Source organism: Bos grunniens, chromosome 14 (genome assembly GCF_055505025.1).
Source record: "Bos grunniens cultivar Pamir isolate PY7600 chromosome 14, Bosgru_T2T1.0, whole genome shotgun sequence".
Classification (NCBI taxonomy): domain Eukaryota; kingdom Metazoa; phylum Chordata; class Mammalia; order Artiodactyla; family Bovidae; genus Bos; species Bos grunniens.
Window position 1 is genome coordinate 54926505 of NC_141178.1, and position 24414 is coordinate 54950918.

Sequence of the window (24414 nt, forward strand, 5' to 3'; positions counted from 1 at the left end):
CTAATTCAGATAATTCTCCAAATTAAGGAACTAGGGATGCTCTTAAGAAAAGTTAAACAGAACAATCTACTAGTTCAAGGATTTCACCTTCCCTAATTCCGTGAGCCAATAAAACTCAAGGTTTTCATCTGATTTTTTTTTTTTTTTTACTATGCCCATCTTCGGAGAAGCCAATGGCAACCCACTCCAGTACTCTTGCCTGGAGAATTCCATGGATGGAAGAGCCTGGTAGGCTGCAGTCCATGGGGTCTCGAAGAGTTGGACATGACTGAACAACTTCACTTTCACTTTTCACTTTCATGCATTAGAGAAGGAAATGGAAACCCACTCCAGTGTTCTTGCCTGGAGAATCCCAGGGACTGGGGAGCCTGGTGGGCTGCCATCTATGGGGTCACACAGAGTCAGATACGACTGAAGCGACTTAGCAGCAGCAGCAGCAGCAGCATGCCCATCTTAAAATATCTGTTCTCCAATACTTTACCTACACCTACAAAGAATTTAACAAAGAGTGGATACATGTATATGTATAACTGATACACTTTGCCATACAGTAGAAAGTAACACAGCATTGTAAGTCAACTATACACAGACAAAGGTTAATTCAAAAAAGAATGTTTCATTAAAGGACATTTAGGGTCTATCTCCTGTTTTATTTTAGTATCTGCCAAATATATCAAATAAAAATGTAAATTAGATAGTTTGTGCTATATGTCATTTGTTTGTTCCACTATTTAACTGGCATTTTGAATACAAATCTTTGAGGAAGTGCTATCTTTTAGTCTAATGTTGCATTCTGTTATAAATGCATGAAGATTCATACACATTAACATCAATTAGTGTAAATGTGCATTAAAAGCATGAATTTTTGATGCACCTAAGAAAGAAGGTCCACTTTAACTTCATCAAATATTTGTCAAATAGTTTCCCAAAATTGACACTCAAAATATCTTCAAAACTGTGTGAAAAATCTCGTTTCAAAATTAATGTCAAAATTATTTTGAAGTGTAACATAAACAGTATTATAAGAAAATCAAAATAAGCAATTAAAACGATAGCCATTTGTGGTTTTCTTCTTAACCTTGTCATTTTCTGTCTAAATTACTAAAAATCCTAGTTTACCTAATAATGAGCTTTACTTTTAAAATGATTAATACATTTATTCTGCTATTTCATGTCATCTCCACAATGATACTCATCAGCTAACTTTCAAAATGCGACACTAAAAGGGACCCAGTTCTTCAGCCCCGTGCCAGAGTGCTCCTCATGGCAAGTGGATAGAGTTGGATTTCTGCCCAACATATAACACCTGTGCTCACACAACACACGCATCTTTCTATTAAGACTCTGATAAAATATGCTCTGCTTCTTATCTTCCTGGATTCCTCAATTTTGCTGGTCATCTATCTGTTCCACTTTTCTTTACATCACAATTATCACTTCATTCTTTGGGACCTTGGGAAGAATGGAAGGTAGATGCTTCTATGATTTGTCATCTTGTTGTGAAAGCCCTCAAATTTTGTGTTTTCCATTCTTATTTTTATCTAAAGAGTACTTTTTATTAAGCATTTGAATCCTGCTTTTTAAAGCAAGATATACTTCACTGATGAAAACAAATGCTTAAGAAAATTGTCAAAAGATACATAAATAATCCTGCTTTATTTTCTACTTTTGCAAAGAAGCCACACAGTTATATTAATATGTATCTCATGCCAAAATCTTAAGTAATATTAACTCAAAATTTCTTATGCTTACATTTGAAATTCTTCTTTTATATAATCTGGATAATTGTTCAAATGCTTCCTTGAGGCCCAAAATGGACATTGTAAAATTCGTGAGAGAAAAATGAAAAAAACACAGACAAAGCAGTTCATTTTTTTAAAAAAGGAAGTACTATTAAAGTTCTGGGGAAAGAAAGCAATTTATTTTTAAGCATCTTATAATTAGGATTATCCTCTTGGAAATAATCAGAATGGAAATGATTTTGTTAAAACTAGGGACAATTGTCCAGGATGGGGAACACATGTATACCCATGGCTGATTCATGTCAATGTATGGCAAAACCACTACAATATTGTAAAGTAATTAGCCTCCAATTAAAATAAATTAATTAAAATTAATTAATTAATCAATTTTAAAAAACCAATAGCACTTGATATGTGCTTCCCCGATGGCTCAACAGTTAAGAATCCATCTGTAGTGCAGGAGACACTGGAGATGAAGGTTCAATCCCTGGTTGGGAAGACTCCCCTGGAGGAAGGCATGGCAACCTATTCCACTATTTCTGCCTGGAGAATCCCACAGACACAGGAGCCCGGTGAGCAAAAGTCCATGGGGGTCACTCAAACATAAGAATTTGTGGGGAAAACAATTCAACACAGAAGCCCATAAGAACACATTTCTTAAGCAAATTTGATACTCTGTACACATAAATAACAAAAGAGCTACAAAGGGATTTCTGTTTGTAGAAAAACGGCTAATGCAGAATATTGTAATGATTTTAACACCTATCACATTTTAACGAAAGTCTCTTCATTAGACAAACATTTAATTTCCCTAACCATTTCTAAGTTTTGTAAGATGAACCAGACGGTTTAAATGTAGAAAAAGAATAGAAACTAAATGATTACAAATTATATTGTTCAGGAGAAGAGAAAAAGCTGTTAAAAAACATCTTAAGACAAAAGTATCAGTTTATCTATGTAGTAAAATAAATGTATTTCTGCATTTACTGCCAGATATCTATGATAACTGAGTGGTTCATTTCATAAAACTTAGTTTAAAAACATGTTACCACAACTACGCCACCAGGACATCTCTCAACACCTTTTGTCTCAACATCGCAGTGACACATGTGGTCACAGATGGTCTGAATGTGGAGTAGAGAGAAAGTTAACTGATTTTTCACAATGAGAAAGAAAAATCACTAGCTTGATTTCATTTGACAGGACGTTCTCTAAAATAAAAACATAGAGGCCATCGTGGTGTTAAAAGTTGCTTGTTTTTTTTATAAATCCTCTAAAGATTCTGTTACTGTGAATATGGAAAGTAAGAGTTGGGAATTTTCAGTCCTCATAAAAATATGGCAGTCACCTATCCATAAAGTGATGCAATGCAAGATGCAATCAATCTCTCCTGGTAGTGTCCACCTCAGAGAAGGCAATGGCACCCCACTTCAGTACTCTTGCCTGGAAAATCTATGGACGGAGGAGCCTGGTGGGCTTCAGTCCATGGGGTCGCTAAGAGTCGGACACAACTGAGCGACTTCACTTTCACTTTTTACTTTCATGCCTTGGAGAAGGAAGTGGCAACCCACTCCAGTGTTCTTCCTGGAGAATCCCAGGGATGGGGGAGCCTGGTGGGCTGCCGTCTATGGGGTCGCACAGAGTTGGACACGACTGAAGTGACTTAGCAGCAGCAGAAATGTCCACCTCCAGGGACAAAGCTGCCCCTGTGATGTGGGGAAGATGTTGAAAGTTCTGTGGGTACAATCCCAAGCTAAGTTCAACACTTTACCGAGACAACTCTAAGCTGCAGCACTGTTTACAATAGCCAGGACATGGAAGCAACCTAGATGTCCATCTGCAGATGAATGGATAAGAAAGCTGTGGTACATATACACAATGGAATATTACTCAGCCATTAAAAAGAATGCATTTGAATCTGTTCTAATGAAGTGGATGAAACTGGAGCCTATTATACAGAGTGAAGTAAGTCAGAAAGAAAAACACCAATACAGTATACTAACGCATATATATGGAATTTAGAAAGATGGTAATGATGACCCTATATGTGAGACAGCAAAAGAGACACAGATGTAAAGAACAGACTTTTAGACTCTCTGGGAGAAGGCGAGGATGGGATGATTTGAGAGAACAGCATTGAAACATGTATATTATCATACGTGAAACAGATCACCAGTCCAGGTTCGATGCATGAGACAGGGTGCTCATGGCCGATGCACTGGGATGACCCTGAAGGATGGGATGGGGAGGGAGGTCGGGTCGGGGGGGGTGGTTCAGGATAGGCAACACATGTACACCCATGGCTGATTCATGTCAATGTATGGCAAAAACCACTACAATACTGTAAAGTAATTAGCCTCCAATTAAAATAAATTAATTTTTTGAAAAAGAAAAGAAAATGGCTTGGAAATGCATGTGGAGGAAATTCTGGATTTAGAAACATGCCATTAAGACTCCTTTAAATGCGGCAACTAAAACAGTTTACTAAAAGCACACGATCAAGTGTTTCACATGTATATAAACATTATTCTAAAACAAGCAAAATTAAAAGCAGGCTTCAAAAATGTGTCTAAAGTTCTTGGATGACTTCATGAATCTGTTACCTGGAACCATTTTTTCAGAAAAGATTTACTTTGCACAGTTTTCCATAGGTATGCTTTTCACATTCTCTCCAAGCTCATCTAGCAAAACTAGGAATATGAATGTGAAATGTGAGGCAAACATTCAAATGTGTTCGAAGTTAGAAGCATAGTAAGGATGGGAGATGGCCAGAGCAGTGCAGTAAAGGAAGCAGAAGGAGACTGATTTTTTACAAACCAAAACTCATTCAAATACACTAGCCTTAAAATGGTAAATTCTCTCTAATGATATCCCCCATCTGGGAGCGGGGAGGTCAGAAGCCGAGTGAATGAGATACTAAAAACCTTTCATTTGTTTCTTTAACTTTTAGAGGGAGTTAATGGGCCATCTTTTAATGGTCCACACAGTGACTTAGTCATCAGCACTCAGCTTCTCTTCAGCAAATGTGTCCTCTGAATGCCATTCCCCCTCAACACCCACACTTCCTTCAGTTGCTTCATAACCCCACCTTCCAACAGTTGGTGGGAGCAGAAAAAAACACGAGAGGGGAAAAAAGACAGCTGGATTTAGTGGAAAGAACACTAGATCTGGGAGTCCTACCCGGTGGTAGGCTGGAGGAGGCTCACACCAGCTCATCAAGTTAAACTTGGAATTTAATGAGCCAGCTGTTAACCATTATTTTAAAATAAATAATAAAAACTTTAAGTCAATTGCATTAAAAAACAGAGGGACTAAAATATCTTAAGCACATCCTTTCCTCATTATTTTACTGTGTTTTACTTTCTTTATGCTGTTGAGGTTATTTATACTTATTTGAGGGCTTCCTTGGTGACTCAGATGGTAAAGAATCTGTATGCAGTGCAGGAGACCCAGGTTCGATCCCTGGGTCAGGAAGATGCTCTGGAGAAGGGAATGGCCACCCAAGTCAGTATTCTTGCCTGGAGAATTCCATGGACAAAGGAGTCCATGGGGTGGCAAAGAGTCAGACACGACTGAGTGACTAATACTCTGCACTTATCGCGTGCTTATTTTATCTGTATGATGGAAGGACTTTGTAATAGTCTATTTCAAATTGGCCAGCGTGGGAGTATTTACACCAAAGAAATAGGCAAGTGCTAAAAATCAGGGTGTAACACTGTTTTGTTGATTGTCTAGACTTAAGAAAATGATAGAGAACTTTTTTCTAGCAATGTGTCTTAAACTTAAAATGTGTCAGGTCATTATATTCCCAATAGCACAAAAGAGCTGAAGCAACCCAATCAAAAAGTGGGCAAAAGACCTAAATAGACATTTTTGCAAAGAAGATACACAGATGGCCAACAGACACATGAAAAGCTGTTCTGCATTGCTAATTATTAGAGAAATGCAAATCAAAATCACAATGAGGTATCGCTTCACGTGGGTCAGAATGGCCATCAACAAAACGTCTACAGATAATAAATGCTGGAGAGGGTGTGGAGAAAAGGGAACCTTCCTACACTGTTGGTAGGAATGTAAATATAGAAGTTCCTTAAAAAAAAAAAAATAGAATAACCATATGATCCAGGAATCCCATTCCTGGACATATATCCAGAAAAAAAAATGAAAACTCTACTTCAGAAAGATACATGCACCCTGACGTTCACAGAAGTACTGTTTACAACTGGCAAGACATAGAAGCAACCGAAGTATCCATCAACAGATGAATGGATAAAGAAGATGTGGTATATATATATATATATATATATATATATATATATACACACACACACAATAGGATATTACTCGAGCATTAAAAAGAATGAAATAATGCCATCTGCAGTAACATGGATGCAACTAGATATTACCATACTAAGTGAAGTAAGTCAAACAAAGACAAATATGATATCACTTATATGTGAAATCTTAAAAAATAATACAATTCAACTTATTTACAAAACAGAAACAGATTCACAGACATAGAAAATAAACTTAAGGTTACAAAAGGGGCAAAAGGGTGGGGCGGATAAATTAGGAATCTGGGATTAATGGATACACAGTACTATATATGAGATAGATAAACAAGGACTTACTCTATAGTACAGGGAACTCCATTCACTACCTTGTAATAACGTATAATGGAAAAGAATCTGAAGCTGTACCCCTGAAACGGACACAGTGTTGTAAATCGACTGTGGTTGATTTGTTTATTTTTTTTTATTTTAATTTAAAAAAAATTATACATGTGTTCCCCATCCTGAACCCTCCTCCCTCCTCCCTCCCCATACCATCCCTCTGGGTCGTCCCAGTGCACCAGTCCCAAGCATCCAGCATCGTGCATTGAACCTGGACTGGCATCTTGTTTCATACATGACATTTCACATGTTTCAATGCCATTCTCCCAAATCTTCCCACCCTCTTCCTCTCCCACAGAGTCCATAAGCCTGTTCTATACATCAGTGTCTCTTTTGCTGTCTCATATACAGGGTTAAAAAAAAGAAATGAAGAAAATAATTTTCCAGTACTTGAAAACTATTACCCAATTCAGCAAAGAATCTGCATATGCTGGAAGAGGTCACGGAACAGACCTGACCTCCAGGTGACTCTCAAGAGGGACTCCAGGCAATGGGAGGCTCCCGCTCTCCCAGGCCTTGGAATGCAAGTCCTGCCCACCATGCCCTCGGTAGAGGCTGAAACCATTTCAAGGATGCAGCCTTGACAGCAGTGTGCTATTGAGACCATCCAGAAAGAAGACATCACTGAACCTAGAAAAGGGTTCATCAGATTCACAGAACAAAAGAGATCCTGCCAGAATTAACTGGCTATGTAGAACTTACAATCAAGGGTACTGCATATTTTATTATTGTGTGTGTGTGTGTGTGTGTGTGTGTGTGTGTGTGCATGCGCGCGCGTTCAGTCGTGTCCAACTCTTTGCAACCCCATGGATTGCAGCCTGCCAGGCTTCTCGTCCATGAGATTCTCCAGGCAAGAATACTGGAGTGGGTTGCCATTTCCTGCTCCATGGTATCTTAACCCAAGGATCGAACCCATGTCTCTTGTGTCTCCTGCATTTGCAGGTAGATTCTTTACCACTAGTGCCGCCTGAGAAGCCCTATTTTATTATTATTAATTGTCAAACAGAGTGCTGTGTGTTCAGTCGTTAAGTCGTGTCCAACTCTGTGACCCCACAGACTGCAGTACACCAGGCGTCCCTGTCCTTCACTATCTATCTCCCAGAGTTTGCTCAAATTCATGTCCTTTCAGTCGGTGATGATAACCTAACCATCTCATCCTCTGTTGCCCCCTTCTCCTTTTGCCTTAAATCTTTCCCAGCGTTAGGGTCTTTTCCAATGAGTCGGTTCTTCAAATCAGGTGGCCAAAGTACTGGAGCTTCACCTTCAACATCAGTCCTTCCAATGAATGTTCAGGGTTGATTTGCTATACATCCTTAATAGACATAATATTTATAACATATTATGTAATAATGTAATATATACATATATGTTTTGTTTGTCCAAGACCTAATCACCAAATGTTTACCATCAGTCCTTTGTCTCTACTATCTAAAAACTACTAATTTGAAGAAGTCGTTGAACTCTATGAGCATCACCTTCCTCTTCTGCAAACTAGAGAAATGGGTTGCCTTCCTCAGAGGGTAATTTTAAGGGTAAAATAATGTTCATGTAAAAACCCGATATGGATCACAAATGTTAATTTACCATCATCAATTCAGCCATATGTTTCCCCTCCTAATACAGGCACTCCTAAAGAACTGCAGGATTTGCAAAGATGAATCATGTTTGCTCCTTATCCTCAGGCTGCTTACAGTCTGGTAATGTGTCAATCACTAAAAATATCGTAAGAGGATGACATGTATTCTCACAGAGGAAAAGGCAATATACTGTGCAATTAAAGGAAAAGAAGTGATTGATTTTACCTGGAGCACCAGGGAAGACTCCACAGAGAAGGTGGAAATTTTAGATAAGCTTTGAGGAGTAAGTTGCATTTCTATCAATTAAGGTGTATGTGGAAGATGGAGGCATTCCAGGCTGATACATGAAATACCAAACACATTAACATCAAAACAAGTACAATATCAACTAAGGACATCATAACTGCATTGAAAAATCTGCTGTATCAAAAACCCTTACATATCATTTGTGTATAAAACAGAAAGAATGATGCCACTATAGATTATACAACCCAGTGTGCCTATCTACTATTTTGCATACTCAAAGGCTGACTAAATATTTCTTGTTTTCCCAGCGTATAAGCCATGTCCACTTCTAACAACCAAAGTGTAAATTATCCTCTGTCTTTCCTTCCTTAATGAAAGAAAGCATTCGTGTTCCAGCGAATTTTAAAATTATTTTTCAGGAAAACTCTAGAAAATACATCCTATTTAACAGGACAGAAGGAATGTTCCAGAGATTTAAGGCAAAGGAGTCACTGATTTCAGATCTATAAATATATAAATTATGCACATATTATGTAAACAATGAAGAGAACCTCTAAAGTGAGGGTTTAATGGGAGAGTCAAACACTGAGGCAAGGGAAAAGTGAAACCTCTTAAAACATTCATGGGTACAAGGACTAACTATTAAAGAAAGAGCATTATTTTATCCCTCAGTAAACGAGTCTTGCAAGGGTTGACCTTATGCAGTCAAGCTCACCAAAAACCTTTTTCCTTCTGATAGTCAAAACAGGCTAGCTAATGTTGGTGACTTTGAAAAACAACACTTGGAAGAAAGCTTGACATAGCATCTAAAGAGTCTGTCGTTAAGTGTAATAAAAGGGAGATGTCTATGAATCTCTCACACATAGAAGTCTCACACATCGGTCTGTGGCCTTGACCTCGAGCGACTATGCAAGAGACCACAGGGCCAGTCTAGGTCCCAACAGGACATATGTCAAGAGAAGTGTTCGTCCCACACTGAAAGCCCTTTCACTCTCCGCTCTGGTCCCCAACTTCCCACTCCACGCACTCCCTGGCAAGCCACCACGCCTTCTGTCCCACAAGACAGCTGTCAGTCTGTCGCTGTCTGAACACGCCACATTTCAACAAAATCTACAGAGAAATTGGAAGGTTGGAGGCTGAAACCTGTTTCAAAACACACACAGCGCGACCTCCTATCCTTCCTGGAGATCCAAGCCTCCTCAAACACCCGCTTTCAACCGCGTTTAAGGTACGAATATCTCACTCTTAACTAAGACTTGGGGATGGGGGCGCGACCCCGTCTCCCCAAGACTGGGCATTCCCACGCACCTTCTGATGACACCACGTTACTTGAAACCATCCCGAGAAGAAAGAGCCCCCAAGCCCCCGTGAAACTTCAGCTGGAAGGCGGAGGGGCTAAAGCCCGCTGGTCAGCCCAGGGGCGGAGGAGTCGCTCACTCCCCCGGGCGCCCCGGGGCAGTAGCCCCTGGACCGCGTGGCGACGCCGGGCGCCCGGGGCCCCAGGGAGACCGCGCCCTCGCGCAGGGCAGGGCCACAGGGCGATTGCCCGCGGCTGGCCGGAAGGGCGAGGGCCGACGGAGGGAGCCGGGGCAGAAACTCACCAGCTGCAGCGCGCAGAGGCCGATGAGCGAGCAGCGCCCGGTGCAGCAGCCCATGGTGCTCGCGGCGTCCGAGCGGCGCGCGCCGCCTGAGGTCCGCGTCGTCCGGCGCCGCCGCCTCCCGACTCCGGAGCGGCCCCCTCTCGGCGCTCGCTCGCCCGGCCCCGGCTCGCGCGCCCCGCGGCCGCCGCTCTCCGCTCCCGGGGCCGGGCTCGCGCGCCGCCTTTGTTAGTTTCCCGGGCGGGCAGAGGTCAGTGCGGCGCGCACGACCCGAGCGTCTGGCTGGGGTCCCTGCGGCCCGCGGGGCAGGTCTGCTTCTTGGGGAGGGGGAGCCGGGCGAGCGGGGTGGGGGCGGACCGGAGGGAGGGAGGCTACAGATGGTGAGTGGGTGGAAGTATGTTTAGGGGAGGGGAGTGTGTGTGGGGGAGTGGGCGTCTGAAAAGTGGAGTGGGCTGTGTGTGCGCGCGTGTGTATGTCGGTGTGTGCTTGTGTGTGTGTCTGTGCGCGCGCGCTCGTGTGTGTTTGTGTGTGTGTGTGTGTGTGTGTATGTGTGTGTGGCGGAGGGGATGAATGAAAGGGAGTGGCGGGGGGAGGATCGGCCTGTCTAGTTAGGAGTCTGGAGAGAGGAAGAGAGAAAGAGAAAGAGAATGAATATGAATGAGCGTGAACGGGGGCGACGGCTGGTGCGGGAGACCCTCGGCGCGGTTGGAACTGGGGAGACCCGGGCGGGGCTTTCTGGCCCGGGGCTGTGCTGGATGTTGGGAAGGTGGTCCAGGGATGTACGAAGCAGGGGGCCGGGTTTGACTTTGATGCCCGGAGGTGCAGAGGGTGGGAGTTGAGACCTCTCTGTGGAAGACGATCCCGGAGGCGAGAAGCCGAGCGCAGCGCCAGGCCGAGCTCCAAGACGCGGGTTGCCGGCTCGGGCGCGTCCACTCGGCCGGCCCTGGGCGTGGGGCTCCGGGATCTCGGGGCCAGGGTCGCCCCCGGCCGCTGCGATCGGCTACCCCGGAGGCCGCCCCTGCTGGAGTCTCCGGGACGAGTTGACCGAGTTGGATCCGGCAGAGGCGATGCGGCGGCAAAGAGATGCGCTGGTACGGAGCGCGGGGAGAGAGTCGGAACCGCGAGGAGACCCGGCGTAGGATTCTCAACTAAAAGGATGTTAGAAATTGTCACCAGGCGTGAAAGATAAGGACGCGTGGATTTTCTAGGAATGAGAATGTTTCCGGCTTGAAGATAAATATGATTTCTTCCCAGAGATAATTAAATTGTTTGAAAGGAGCTTGGAAATAAGCCCTGATCCCGGATAGTTAAGATCCAGGACTAACTCTCCAAGAACACCAAGGAGGCTCTGTTGCTCGCTCGCTCTCCCCTAGTAGGTTAAAGGCGAGGAGTTCTGCGGAAGATTCAGTTTCTTCAGGCTCAGTGTCAGTTTTCACGCGCACTTTTGCTATCTGGTGAAAGAACGCACGGAGCTTGCGCACCTGGAAGAGCAGAACAAGCCTCCTGGCCGATCGTCTCCAAAGAGGCTCTGCGGAACTTGGCACAGAAACCCCATCCTAACCCAGTGCTGCCCTCCTGGGTCCTTAGTGGTAGGTTAATGAGAGGAGAAAGATCTCTGCGTTTTTAAAAATTCACTCCATACAGGGAAACTGCTCAAGCCATGCCTTCAGGCATTACAGGGAGTTGTGGTTTTATTTGTCTTGAAATTAACTGGCTCTTGCTGAACCGTTCCTTCAGGACTGATGTTTGTAACTTAAAACATAGTTCCCAGGAAAATCGCTGCATGGTGGCTCTGAAATGGTAGTAGGGACACACGAATAACCTGAGGATTTGGGTCAAGGAGAGGATAAAGCACATTTGTTGTTAGGTTGCACCTCTGTCCATTGTCTCGGAGAAGGGGGTTAATAGAGTCAGAAGCTTAAAAAAAACCAAAACCAACATTTAAGACATTCGAGATCAAGGATTATGAGGACATGCTGCTTCTAAGCACAATAAACAGCCATCACCTTTCGTGATGAATGAAACCAACAGGAAAGAATAGGCACTGACAGATAGGTACGTTAGCATACAAGAAGTGATGGCGCAGAAATTCCAGACTACTGACCCCTCTAAAACTGAAGGAGGCAGCCAAAGAGAAAGGGCATGAACTACCTGCAACTTCCAGAAATTATCATAGCCTCTTCACCATCAGGGATTTCGATGAATGATGATAATAAACATAATGGTCCTTCCTTCCCTCCACATTTACATACGTTCACCCAAATATCCTTTTTTTCATCACTTTATTTTTCAAGAAGTACCAAATGTGCAGCTAAGATGAACTGGATCCTTGCCAGGCACCAGGCTAAGTGCTTTACATATATTCATTTATTCCATCCTCACAACAACCTATGAAGTACGTGCCATGAGCCTCCCCAGTGAAGAGATGTGAACTGGGAACAGGCATCCAGTGGTTACTGAATGGATGAAGAGAAAGGGAAAGCCAGGTCATCTGACTCAAGAGCTCCTGGATTTACACATTCACTGCGCTGCCTTTGAATCTTAGGACACGAGTGACACCTGCAGAGGAGCTAACTGTTTGCTGGGAAGGAGACATAATCATTTGCATTGGCCCCACCTCCAGAGCCAGTGGCACCATCCTGGTGTGATTCCAGGGGACCAGGGTGGTCCTCCTGCACCTTTTCCCTTCCCACTGCCCCATTTACCGACGGAACCAGATTAGAGTCTTCCTTGTAATAATTTAAGACAGTTGCAAAATGGTTTTGGCTTTGAAAGAGAGGAAGAGAGAAGACACAGAGATAGCACAACGCTAGGGAGAAGTCTAGAAAGTGTGTGAGACTACCTGCTTGTCACTGCGGCCTCTCATCTTTGTTTTCTAAAGTGATTTGCATCATGAGCTAAAAATCGTCCTCGCCCCCTTCTTTGTTTTGTTTCTTCCTCAGTGTCACCCTCAAGTATTTCTTTCTTGTTTCTTTTGCCAATTGCTTATGTCAAAAGCGATGCTCGCTGCCAGGTTTGCAAAGCCAAGTGATACATTCTGTCCCTTCCCTTCTAGGGCTTGGAGGTGGAAAGGGAGAGCAGATGGGTCAGGGAAGCTGAGCCCACCTGGGACTGAGCACTGTCATCAAGTTTTCTCCCTCAATGAGGGATGCTAAGGGAATGCTCTGATCTCTTGGGGAGGGGAGAGGCGAAGAGAGTAGAAAGTGACTGAACAATGGAAAAGGTTGGGGCCTAGGGAGGATTTTGGAAAACCTGATGGAGAAAGAAATTATAATCTACAGAACAGCCTGTACCACTTCCTCACTGTAGAATCTCAGACAAGTCACTTTGCTTCCTTGTTTTCCTGTGTAAAGTCAGCGTGATGTGACTTGCCCTGTAGGACTAAGCCTGACATTTGTTCTTCATCCTCCACCTACCTGTGTCTGGCTCCCTCGCTTCATGCAGATCTTAGCCTCATGTCACATCCTACAAGGCCTTCGCTGACCACACTGTCTGATGTAACACCCTAGCCAGCCTATTGTATTTTCTATTAAAACAGTGATTTGTTTATGATTTCCCATCTCCCCCACTCAAAAGCAATGCTATTTCTCCAGTGCTTACAATAGTTGAATTTATTATTTCTTGAATGAAAAATATAACCTGTGCACATTTTTAGCATAATATTTCTCACACAGTAGGATATATATGTATACACACATGTATGCTGCTAAGTCACTTCAGTCGTGTCCAACTCTGTGTGACCCCATAGACAGGAGCCCACCAGGCTCTCCCGGCCCTGGGATTCTCCAGGCAAGAACACTGGAGTGGGTCGCCATTTCCTTCTCCAATGCATGAAAGTGAAAAGTGAAAGTGAAGTCACTCAGTCGTGTCCGACCCTCAGCAACCCCATAGACTGCAGCCTTCCAGGCTCCTCCGTCCATGGGATTTTCCAGGCAAGAGTACTGGAGTGGGGTGCCATTGCCTTTAGAGCACAGTAAATACCTGTATTATACATATACGTATAAACATGCACACATACCCTAATGACACTCAAATCTATGTTTTTGTCTTTAGTCTATCTTTTCTATTTCTCAGTTTCTTGGTAAAATTCCTTTTGAGAAACTCAAGTCCTGCTCCCCTTAAAGTTGAGAGAGAAGCAAATTATTTACACATGGGGAGAGTAACATACCTGGGTTAAGAGAGCACCCCTAGAGAACAGATCCAAAAGTGCAGATTTTCAGACTGCATAATAGAGTCCACAGGTCTTTCAAATACTAGGATTTGAGACACCAGCTTGTAGGAACTAAAGTTCCTCCTTAATCATTTCACTGCTTGTTTTTCTTTCTTCTTTCTTTCTTTTTTTTTTTTTTTTTGAAGCCTTCCTGTTTGGCACTTTCGTTTGCATGAAATGGTGTTCAGACTGATAAGTGTTTTCCTATCTCCACTGAGAAAAGTTCCTAAACATGCCACTAAATAAGTGTCTTTTCCTGCTTGATTTGGGTGGGGGTGGGGCCCTCCTTGGCACAAGAAAATTAAAATCCTCCACACCTCCTGCTGCCACTGACTAAACTTCATGGATATCTGACAGATATTGAAAGGACAGCATGGCTGCTTGGTGGGAGCAAAGATAATGTTCACACTAGAGTGAAACTGGAGACCTACATGTGGAACGTGTGAAGCACGGTCGTGAAGACTGCGGTACATTAGTGTGCTGTCCAATGCCTGTTGAGGCCACAATCAATTCTAGTTAGAATTGATTCACTTGTTATGCATAGCAAGGAATGCCCCAGTATGCTGGGGACACCAGAGAGATGGCAGTTATAATTTCAATAGTTCCTTACTCCCTACAAAGAGAGATCCTTCTTGCTATAAGCACTTTACATCAAAGCTTTAAAAGTGACCCACCCTCAAGGGGCTGTTTTATTAGGAAGTAAAGTGAGAAAGAAGTGGCAGATGGATAGGGTGTGTGGAAGTGTTTTTAAGAACACCAGAAAGGCTTGAGGATGCGAGAATTACAAAAGGAGAAAGAATAAGAAAATTTCTTTGAAGCATTTTGCTTCAAGAACTGTTAGTAATAAGTAGTTTAAAAATTTGAAAAGGATGATTTGGGTTAAAAACTAAGCCTCAATTAATATTTACCTATCATACGCTTTATTGGTCTAACAACACTGATTCTGTGCTTACTATTATCATAACTACTACTACAGTGATATACATATAGGATGTTTCTAATATCATGCACTGAGACGCCCCTCCTGACACCAGGAGCTCAAGCGTGTCTCACTTAGTAGTTTATTGCCAAACATTGGTAACCACTGGGGATTTTTATGCAACAAATGCCACTGCGTGCATACTATGTCAGAGCCCTCATATCAGAGACTCGAACACTTCCTTCCTACTATTAAAATCTGCTCTCCTGCCCTCTGCTTTTCTGAAGATTCCAGAAAATCAGATTAGACTTCTCTGCATGGCAGCTTAGCTAGACCCCAACAAAGAAAGAGAAGCTGGCATGACTGAAAGCAAAAAGATAACATTAATACAAAGTCAGTGAACCCTGATGCCTCACAACTTGTTCTTTGTATGTATGTATTATCCATCTATCTATTGGATTACATTGTGTTCCAAAATAAAACAATTTTTTCTGCTATTTTTAAACCAAGGATGGTAAATATTTTTATCCATTTCAGCATCATACATGGAAAGCATATCTCTACAAAATGATGAACTTTTGCAGCAGATCTGCTCACATCTATCTGGTTCCAGAATCAGTCTTATATTATTATATAATATCACGCACTATCATATAATGTCATATTTTATTAAATAATGTTTCCCTAAGATGTTAACATTAAGGAAAACATATGGGATCTCTGTAATTTACTTTTCTTGTAACCTAATATTACTTTAAAATAGTTAAAAGTAAGAAATAATCATATAAAATATGCTACACATGTAACATCAGATCAGATCAGTTCAGTCGCTCAGTCGTGTCCGATTCTTTGCGACCCCATGAATCGAAGCACACCAGGCCTCCCTGTCCATCACCAACTCCCGGAGTTCACTGAGACTCACATCCATCGAGTCAGTGATGCCATCCAGCCATCTCATCCTCTGTCGTCCCCTTCTCCTCCTGCCCCCAATCCCTCCCAGCATCAGAGTCTTTTCCAATGAGTCAACTCTTCGCATGAGGGGGCCAAAGTACTGGAGTTTCAGCTTCAGCATCATTCCTTCCAAAGAACACCCAGGGCTGATCTCCTTTAGAATGGACTGGTTGGATCTCCTTGCAGTCCAAGGGACTCTCAAGAGTCTTCTCCAACACCACAGTTCAAAAGCATCAATTCTTCGGCGCTCAGCTTTCGTTATAGTCCAACTCTCACATCCATACATGACCACAGGAAAAACCATAGCCTTGACTGCATATGCAACACTGAACAGTAGTCCATCTGAAATGTAAAACCTAATATAAAGTAAATTAGCTTAGGCTTATATGCAGCAAACTATTTTTTAGTAATATATAAATTATGGATTTTTTATTTGTCCATGGTATTATACTATGCATATATGATCCCCCCCAAATATACCAATGTGCATAAGTATTAACGTGTGTGTTAGTAGCTCAGTTGTGTCTGACTCTTTGTGACCCCATGGACTGTAGTCTGCCAGGCTTCTCTGTCTATTTGGATTCTCCAGGCAAGAATACTGGAGTGGATTGCCATTCCCTTCTCCAGGGGATCTTCCTGACCTAGGTATTGAACCTGCATCTCCTGCTTGGCAGGTATTTTCTTTACCACTTACCTAACTGGGAAGCCCAGTTTGTTTCATAATCCACCTTTTATTGGCCCTTCCCCTTCTTGGTTTCATGTCCTACTTCCTTCTGTAATTTCCAGGAACCATCTTCCAAACAAACTGCTTGCATTTGAATTTTTATCTAAGGATCTATTTCCATAAAAGTCCAAACCAAGACACACTTACACTCACCTGGTGTTCCATTCTTGGCACTGGTATCTTGAATGCAGAATTGGTAAGATTCAACTCAATTTTTTATACATGAAACTTAGTGATTCTTTAAATTGATTTCATAAAAGTAACAAAAGGATGAGCAGATGATGAGTTAACCAACAGCATAGGATCAGAACAGCAGGCAGCTCACGGTCATTAGCCTAAACACCATGGTGTACTGTGGGCCATCACGGTATACTACATACTAGAAATTTCACACTGAGATGCTGACTTGAGTTTCCTATTTCCTCCCCACTAAGGATTAGCATCACTCTTAGCAACAGGTGACTGCAAGAATGAACAGTTTGATCACATCTGTATTTCTCATCCAGCGTTGGTGTGTTCTGCCAAGCCTACTTCTAGATATGCTGTAACGATGATCTCCAATGAGGTCAACTTGCCCTTGCATCAAAACTCTTATTCTAATTATATGCCAATTATGCTCAGTCTCTGCTTGTGTGTAGCTCAAAATCTACTTTCAGTACGAAGCTACCATTTCTTATATTCAGAAAAAGATCCTTCTGACAAGGGTTACCTTCTGCTTGCCTCTCACTTGTCCCTTACACCTCCTGGGGCTTCTTTTTCTATTTGGAAGAACTTGGTTCTTTGTGAGGCCTCATTTTGAAGAGCAAAGATGAGCCTATATGTCCCTATTCCTTTTGGTAGAAAGTACAACTTCTGGATGCCGTTGAAGCCTGAAATGGAAGCAGAAGACTAATACACCTGTGGTACTTGCTAACGCTTCAGTGCAGAGGTTGGACTGCTTTCCTGTTTCATTCCAGTCATGTGATGACATACTGATCAATGAGTTGGGTTTTCTTTCTTGAGTCTCATTGGATAAAAGGCATTACCATGGTTGAAAGATGGAGAAAGAGGCCCATCTCAGAGACAGTTAAGCTTGAACCTTTGGGAATACATGTCAACGCCCATTAGAAATAAAAAAGCTACCAGAAGAACACAGTATCATGGTTCATCTACCATAAATGCTTTCTATAAATGACTGCTCTAGGTAGACAGTCTCCATAGCATGAACCACCCCTTCAACTGGGCATCATTATATGTTAACATTAATGCTTTGCCCAGATTTATAGTGCTAAGGTGTTGTTCTACCTTTTAATATACTTGCTTCTCAAAATAGCCACAGAGATATCTAGAATAAGCAACTAACACAGCTAGTCAGTGACTGTGAATCTCTTTTCCTGCCTAGTAGCCATCACTTACCATCATCATGATCCCATGATAACTGTTCTATAGACCATTGCTAAGTAAGTGATAAAGGATTCTGACTTTTGCTATTCCTTTAGCACAGTAGGGAAAGTGTAGGGAGAAGAAATATTAACATATTTAACTGTTTAAAGGTTCAGGATGGGAAACACAGGTATACCTGTGGCGGATTCATTTCGATATTTGGCAAAACTAATACAATATTGTAAAGTTTAAAAATAAAATAAAATTAAAAAAATAATAAATACTATGTCTTATTTCCTTCTATCATGGTAGAAAAAAGAAGAGGAGATAATCATAAGAACACTAAGAAATCTGTCACATCCATGAATCATAATAGGTAGGGAGATTTGAAAACTTAAAAAAAAGAAAAAGGAGTTGACAGTAACCTTCACTTCAAACACAGTTATATCCCAAAGCACAGGCATAGTGTGACAGAATCCTCAAGGACTGCTTTAGTTTGTCACAGACAGCAGTCCTGGCTCATTCTTTGTGTTTTCCCTGTTCCTAGTCTAGTTCCTAACTTTAAAAATGTTTGTAAGGGACTTTCCCTGTGGCCCAGTGCTTAAGAATCCACCTTGCAATGCAGGGGACATGGGTTCAATCCCTGGTCAGGGATCTAAGATCCCATGTGCCATGGAGCAACTGAGCCCACGTGCTTCAGCAGCTACTGAAGCCCACACTCCCAACTAGAGAGTCCATGCACCACAACGAAAGATCTCACATGATGCAATGAAGATCTGACATGGACAAATAAATATTTTTTGAATGAATGGATGTGTAAGTGGACAGTGGTGGGGAGAGATTTCTGCTGAGCACCGGTCGGGATGATTGAGGATGCTAATCCAAAAAGTTATGCACAAACATTTGCTACCAGAAACTTTTGCCCTTTATCCCTGTCCAAGGAGGGTCTCATGTTTACACCCTCTGCCTGAGGCTTCTTGAGATGCCCATGAAAATACATCTTTTAGATCAGCCTGCCACTTCCTCAAGTGCTGGCTGACCCTATTTCTGATACAAGTGCTTCAGAAGATTTCTGTCTGCTGTTTCCTTTTGTATGAATGCCATTGAATATTTTATAGTATCGTTGGTGTTTCTAGCAAATCCTATTTTCAATATATCCTTGAAGAAACAGACATAAAGATGATCTCATTTTAAATTCATGTATGCTTATATCTCATGCTAGGAAATAACATCCTTCATTGAAATGGAAGCAGTTTATGTAAAACGACTAAGTTACTAAGTATTTGTAAGCAAACTGAGAGGAAGAATTTTATCTAAATGCTCTGCAGAAGCACAGTGCAGTTGAAAAAGCACAGCCTTTTTATCATAACCAACATATGAACCTGCTATTAATCTATGTAAATTTAACTTATTCTGCAGAAAGTAGGAGTGGATCCTCTGAGCTTAACCTGAAGAAGACAGGCAATTTTTTTCTCTCATTATTACTTGATCTAAGTCACAGGGATTCAGGCAAAATTTCCTGTCATTACTATGCAGTCTAAGTTGTATGGTGACGATAAAGGTAAATACAACAAATACCCTATAACACTCCACCATCATTTGCCATCTTAAGCATAAACATCATTAAGTAAATGAAGTCGTTCAGTTGTGTCCGACTCTTTGCAAACCCATGGACTTAGTCTGCCAGGCTCCTTCATCCATGGTATTTCCCAGGCAAGAATACTGGAGTAGGTTGTCATTTCTTTCTCCAGGGGATCTTCCTGACCCAGGGATCGAATCTGGGTCCCTCGTTTTGCAGGCAGACTCTTTACCATCTGAGCCACCAGGGAAACACCTGTAAACATCATTAGACAGTTTAAAAAAGGAAATGCAAATGGCTTAGTCTTCATGTTAAAAAGCAAATGATAATGCTAAACTTGTCCTTGAATGAGAAAGGAAAGCTCAAGGCACTCCAAGCAGCGTTGTACCCATAAGTCTGGCCTCAATCTTAAGGTTCCTTACTTTTTCAAATGGGCTTCCCTGGTGGCACTAGTGGTAAAGAACCCACCTGCCAGTGCAAGAGACATAAGAGACGAAGGTTCGACCCCTGGGTTGAGAAGATCCCCTGGAAGAGGGTGTGGCAATCCACTCCAGCATTTTTACTTGGAGAATCCCACGGACAGAGGAGCCTACAGGCAACAATCCATAGGGTCGCAAAGAGTTGGACATGACTGAAGCAACTTAGGTGCATTTTTTTTAATGCCTGGAGCAAAAGCCTGTCTAGTGATGTGCAGCAGCTCTGCCCAGAAGACAGTCTTATTTCTAAAGTGAAAATGAAAGTGAAGTCGCTCAGTTGTGTCCAACTCTTTGCAACCCCATGGTTGGTAGCCTACCAGACTCCTCCGTCTATGGGATTTTCCAGGCAAGAGTACTGGAGTGGGCTGCCATTTCCTTCTCCAGGAGATCTTCCGGACCGAGAAATTGAACCCGGGTCTCCCGCGCTATAGGCAGATGCTTTACTGTCTGAGCCACCAGGGAAGTCCTTATTTCTAAAGTGTTTAGCTAAAAAGGGCCTGGATTCTTCACCCTGGTCTACTTGTCAGATATTTCTCAGCCCAGGGATGCAAGTTTCAGGACAGCAGACCAGGTTGAATTTTACCTTCCCTATAGAGGAGATGCAGGAGATGTGGGTTCAGTCTCTGAGTTGGGAAGATCCCCTGGAGGAGGAAATGGCAACCCTCTCTAGTATTCTTGTCTGGGAAATCCCATGGACAGAGGAACCTAGAGAGCTATAGTCTATGAGGTTGCAAAGAGTCAAACATGACTGAGTGACTAACACTTCCACTTTCTTTCTCCCTGGCTTGCTGAGCCGTGGTTCAGCTGTGCAGTAAGGTCTTAGGATGGTTTACAAGGCTGCTTTTCATCTGTCTTCATCTCCTACTGTTTCTCCCTGGCACGATACTCCAACAAGGAGTCTAACAATATCCAACAAGGTTTCTCCCTCCACTACCAAGCTCCAAAAGGGCACAACACCTCTCCCCAGGGAATTCACCATCAAATTCAAGGATCAACTCCATGTCCACTGCTCTATCTCTGTGAAGTCTTATCTACCTGCGCCTCTTCTACCCAACTTCGCCAACCCCTCCTTCAGGTCTTCAATTGAAGTGAAGGTCACCCAGAGGGGCAGAATTGGATGAAATTAGATAGACATGAGATCAGAGACCCTGAAGACATGACTAATGTCCGTATCTCATGGAAGCAGCATTAACAGCATTTGACTAAATCAACATGTAAACATATGTATCTGGAAAACAAGAGCTAGTAACATCTGGTAAAGCCTCCCAATGCCCATTGCCTGGACTTGAATCTTACTCAACCAGCTCCATGGCCTTGAGAAAATTATATTACTTCTCTTTCCTTCTCTGTGAAATGAGAATCTTGATAAAGGTTTTAAACAGAAAGTGTTATGAGAATCAGATGAGTAAATTAGCATAAACCCATTGGATCTGCTCCAGACCCACAGTGAATAGATGGTACGAGCTAGGTATTATTTTGATTAGTACAATTTTTAAAATTCTCTTGATTTTAATTGAGAATTGATGTTGGGTTTAGATACATAATTTATTTTGGTTTTGCTTTGTTTTTGTTCATCATTTTATACTTGTTTTTCTCTTTCTTTTGGAAGAATTTAAGCAATGAAAATAAAGAAAATCATCAGGAAACACTTTTTTTGTACACTTAATATGGCTCAGGGCTTCCTTGGTGGCTCAAACAGTAAAGAATCTGCCTGCAATGCAGGAGACCCTGGTTCAATCCCTAGGTCAGAAAGATCCCCTGGAGAAGAAAATGGCAACCCACTCCAGTATTCTTACTTAGGAAATCCCATGGACAGGGGAACCTGGTGGGCTACAGTCCATGGGGTCACAACGAGTCGGACACCACTTAGTGACTAACACACAATACAGCCCATGCTTCTTTTCAAATGATGATTTGATTTTTTTATATACTTAAGGGTACATATACAAACACATGATAATCATTTAGAAATAATTTCGTTGGGTTAAGAGTTTATCTCATATTCTGCCCACACTCTTTGAAAAAGAGATTTCAATAAAGTATTTTGAAATGGATAAAGCAAATAAGATTATGTTTATTTAGATAGCATGAAACTCTTACTTCTTTTTGTTACCAGTTCTTGCTCTTACAAGTCTGTATGTTCTTTTATACAGGGCTCTTTTCCCTGCACTTCTTATTAAAAACATGTGGGAATGTAAATAACAGTAGCTCTTCAGATGAAACTGCAAAGTGAAATGTATTCTGCGCTTTGTGGAGCTTTACTCTTAAAACAGCAAGTGGGAGATTTCAAGACTGGAGGTCTATTTATTAACAGGCTGCTTAGGCCAGCATTTGTACTGTCCTTTCCTGGAAATCTTACTAACTCAACAGTAGTCAATCCATCATAGCTGCACAAAGGAGGCGATGAAAAGCATGCCTGTCTCCTGCACTTGAAATTGAAATTAGCCTGATTGGATTGCACAAACAGTCCTCTGCCGTCAGCCCTGCTTGACTTCAAAGGATTCATATGCGTGGAAAAAGAAAATCCAAAGCTACAAAGAGTTGAGAATGTGGAGCAAATAATGTCATTTCTTTTACTTAAGGCTTAAATTACCAAGCAAAACAAAAACAGAACCAAAGAAACCAAATCCTTGCTGTTTCCAAACAATTAATTTTAAAGCTGTATTTATGTGATTAGTCTATTTATTTGTCATTTAATAGCTATGTTGTGTGCTTGTGCTAAGTCACTTCAGTCATATCCAACTTTTTGTGACCCAATGGACTATAGCCCACCAAGCTCCTCTGTCCATGGGATTCTCCATGCAAGAATACTGGAGTGGGTTGCTGTGGCCCCCTCCAGGGGATCTTCCCGACCCAGGGATTGAACCCACATCTGCTGCGTCTCCTGCATTGACAGGTGGATTATTTAACCATTAGTACCACCTGGGGTGGCTCTAAATGTTACTACTGCAGTTTAAGTCAGTTATCTTTATGAACCTTTTGAAATCCATCTTGCTTTGATAAGTGAAGAAAATAAATATTCCTGAATTTCTGCTGTGCATGTTTACCATTTACAGTGGGCATGGCAAATATGTGTGTGCAGGGCCAGGAAGGAAGTGTAGTAATGGAGGCTGCCTGGATGGGAAATGTGATGAACTTGTTTAAAGGGGAAGACATTACTCAGAATCAGCCAACTGTTGCCTTGCAAGGAGTGGGGATCACATTGCCTATTCTGAAGACTGCCAAGAGGAGGCTGAAAAATGCAGTTTTATATTTTACCCCCAGGTTTTCCACAATTGCAATTAATTAGGAAATTAAAACATTGCATGGGAAACAAAACAAATGAGTCACATTTGTCATATTTCATCAAGAAATCAGTTGTGAGAATGTATGGAGCCAAAGATGGAAAAGTAGGGTTGTTTGAAAATTAGTCACTACAAGCAATCTCTGTTTCCTCTAAGTTGGAGGAGTGAAAATGTTGCCCAGAGATCAATGGCAGGTACTTCAGACCTTCAGATGTCCAAGTTCAGCTTCTTAAGCAGAAGTCTAGCAAGTGGTCCTTCTGAGGCTGGGTCATTACTGCTGTTTTTGAAGCTGCCACCGTGAGGACTCATGTGTCAACTGCTCCAGCTGCAGCTAATATTGTCATTACTTCCTGAATTGTTCCCATTGCTGCCACTGTGGCCTCTATCACAGGAATCCCCTGGTGCTGCTGCTGCTAAAATCCATATTGTCTCAACTTCCAGAGCTGTTGCTGTTACAGGATTATTATCATTGCAGCTACCACTCAGGACAGCTTTAGAGGAAGTAGGGAGAGTCACTTCTTCCCTCCTCCAGCTGTGTGACTTACAGTCAGGTCCTCCCACAGGCAGATGACAGAGGAACGACATGCCAATTTCATTAAGAGTATGCATGCCAAATTCTCCTGAAAATGTTAGAAAACTAGGTTGGCATATATATATATATATATAAACCCCACAAGTAATATAGAATAATAGCATTGCTTTTATCTAGTCATGCAGGAAAGCTTGAACAATAGAAATTCTTTTAATGTCATTTACTACATTAACATTAAAAGAGGGGAATCATTGGATTATGTCAGAAGATATGAGAAAAAAATATATATGCTAAAATCCAATGTTCATGTATATTAAAAGTTTTTTACCAACCTAGGAATAGAAGAGTCAGACATGAACTTAACAACTGAAGAATAGGAACGGAAGACAACTTTCTTAACCTGATATATTTTAATCTATAGCAAAACCATCAATATTATCATATTTAATGTTTAAATCAGTATTTTCTGTAAAAATTAAGAAAAGGAAAGAGATGGCTGCTGACTTGCTTATATTTATTGTTGTTCTAGAGTTATTGGCAA

The 24414-nt window shown here is 41.9% G+C and overlaps 1 protein-coding gene and 1 long non-coding RNA gene across 3 annotated transcripts in view; both read right to left on the reverse strand.

The window, feature by feature from the left end:
• LOC147359447 (uncharacterized) overlaps nucleotides 1-9750 on the reverse strand; it is a 29812-nt gene extending 20062 nt beyond the window's left edge. Inside the window, exon 1 of the long non-coding RNA XR_015140818.1 lies at nucleotides 9547-9750. This is a non-coding gene — a long non-coding RNA (uncharacterized LOC147359447). The remainder of the gene's footprint in view (nucleotides 1-9546) is intronic.
• NKAIN3 (sodium/potassium transporting ATPase interacting 3) overlaps nucleotides 1-10052 on the reverse strand; it is a 550527-nt gene extending 540475 nt beyond the window's left edge. Inside the window, exon 1 of one of the 2 annotated variants that reach the window (XM_086336859.1) lies at nucleotides 9840-10052. In XM_086336859.1, the coding sequence (XP_086192985.1) occupies nucleotides 9840-9893 (54 nt within the window). In that variant the 5' untranslated portion in view covers nucleotides 9894-10052. The remainder of the gene's footprint in view (nucleotides 1-9839) is intronic. The other variant, XM_086336858.1, reaches the window with a different exon arrangement.
• Between the last annotated feature and the right edge of the window lie 14362 nt (nucleotides 10053-24414).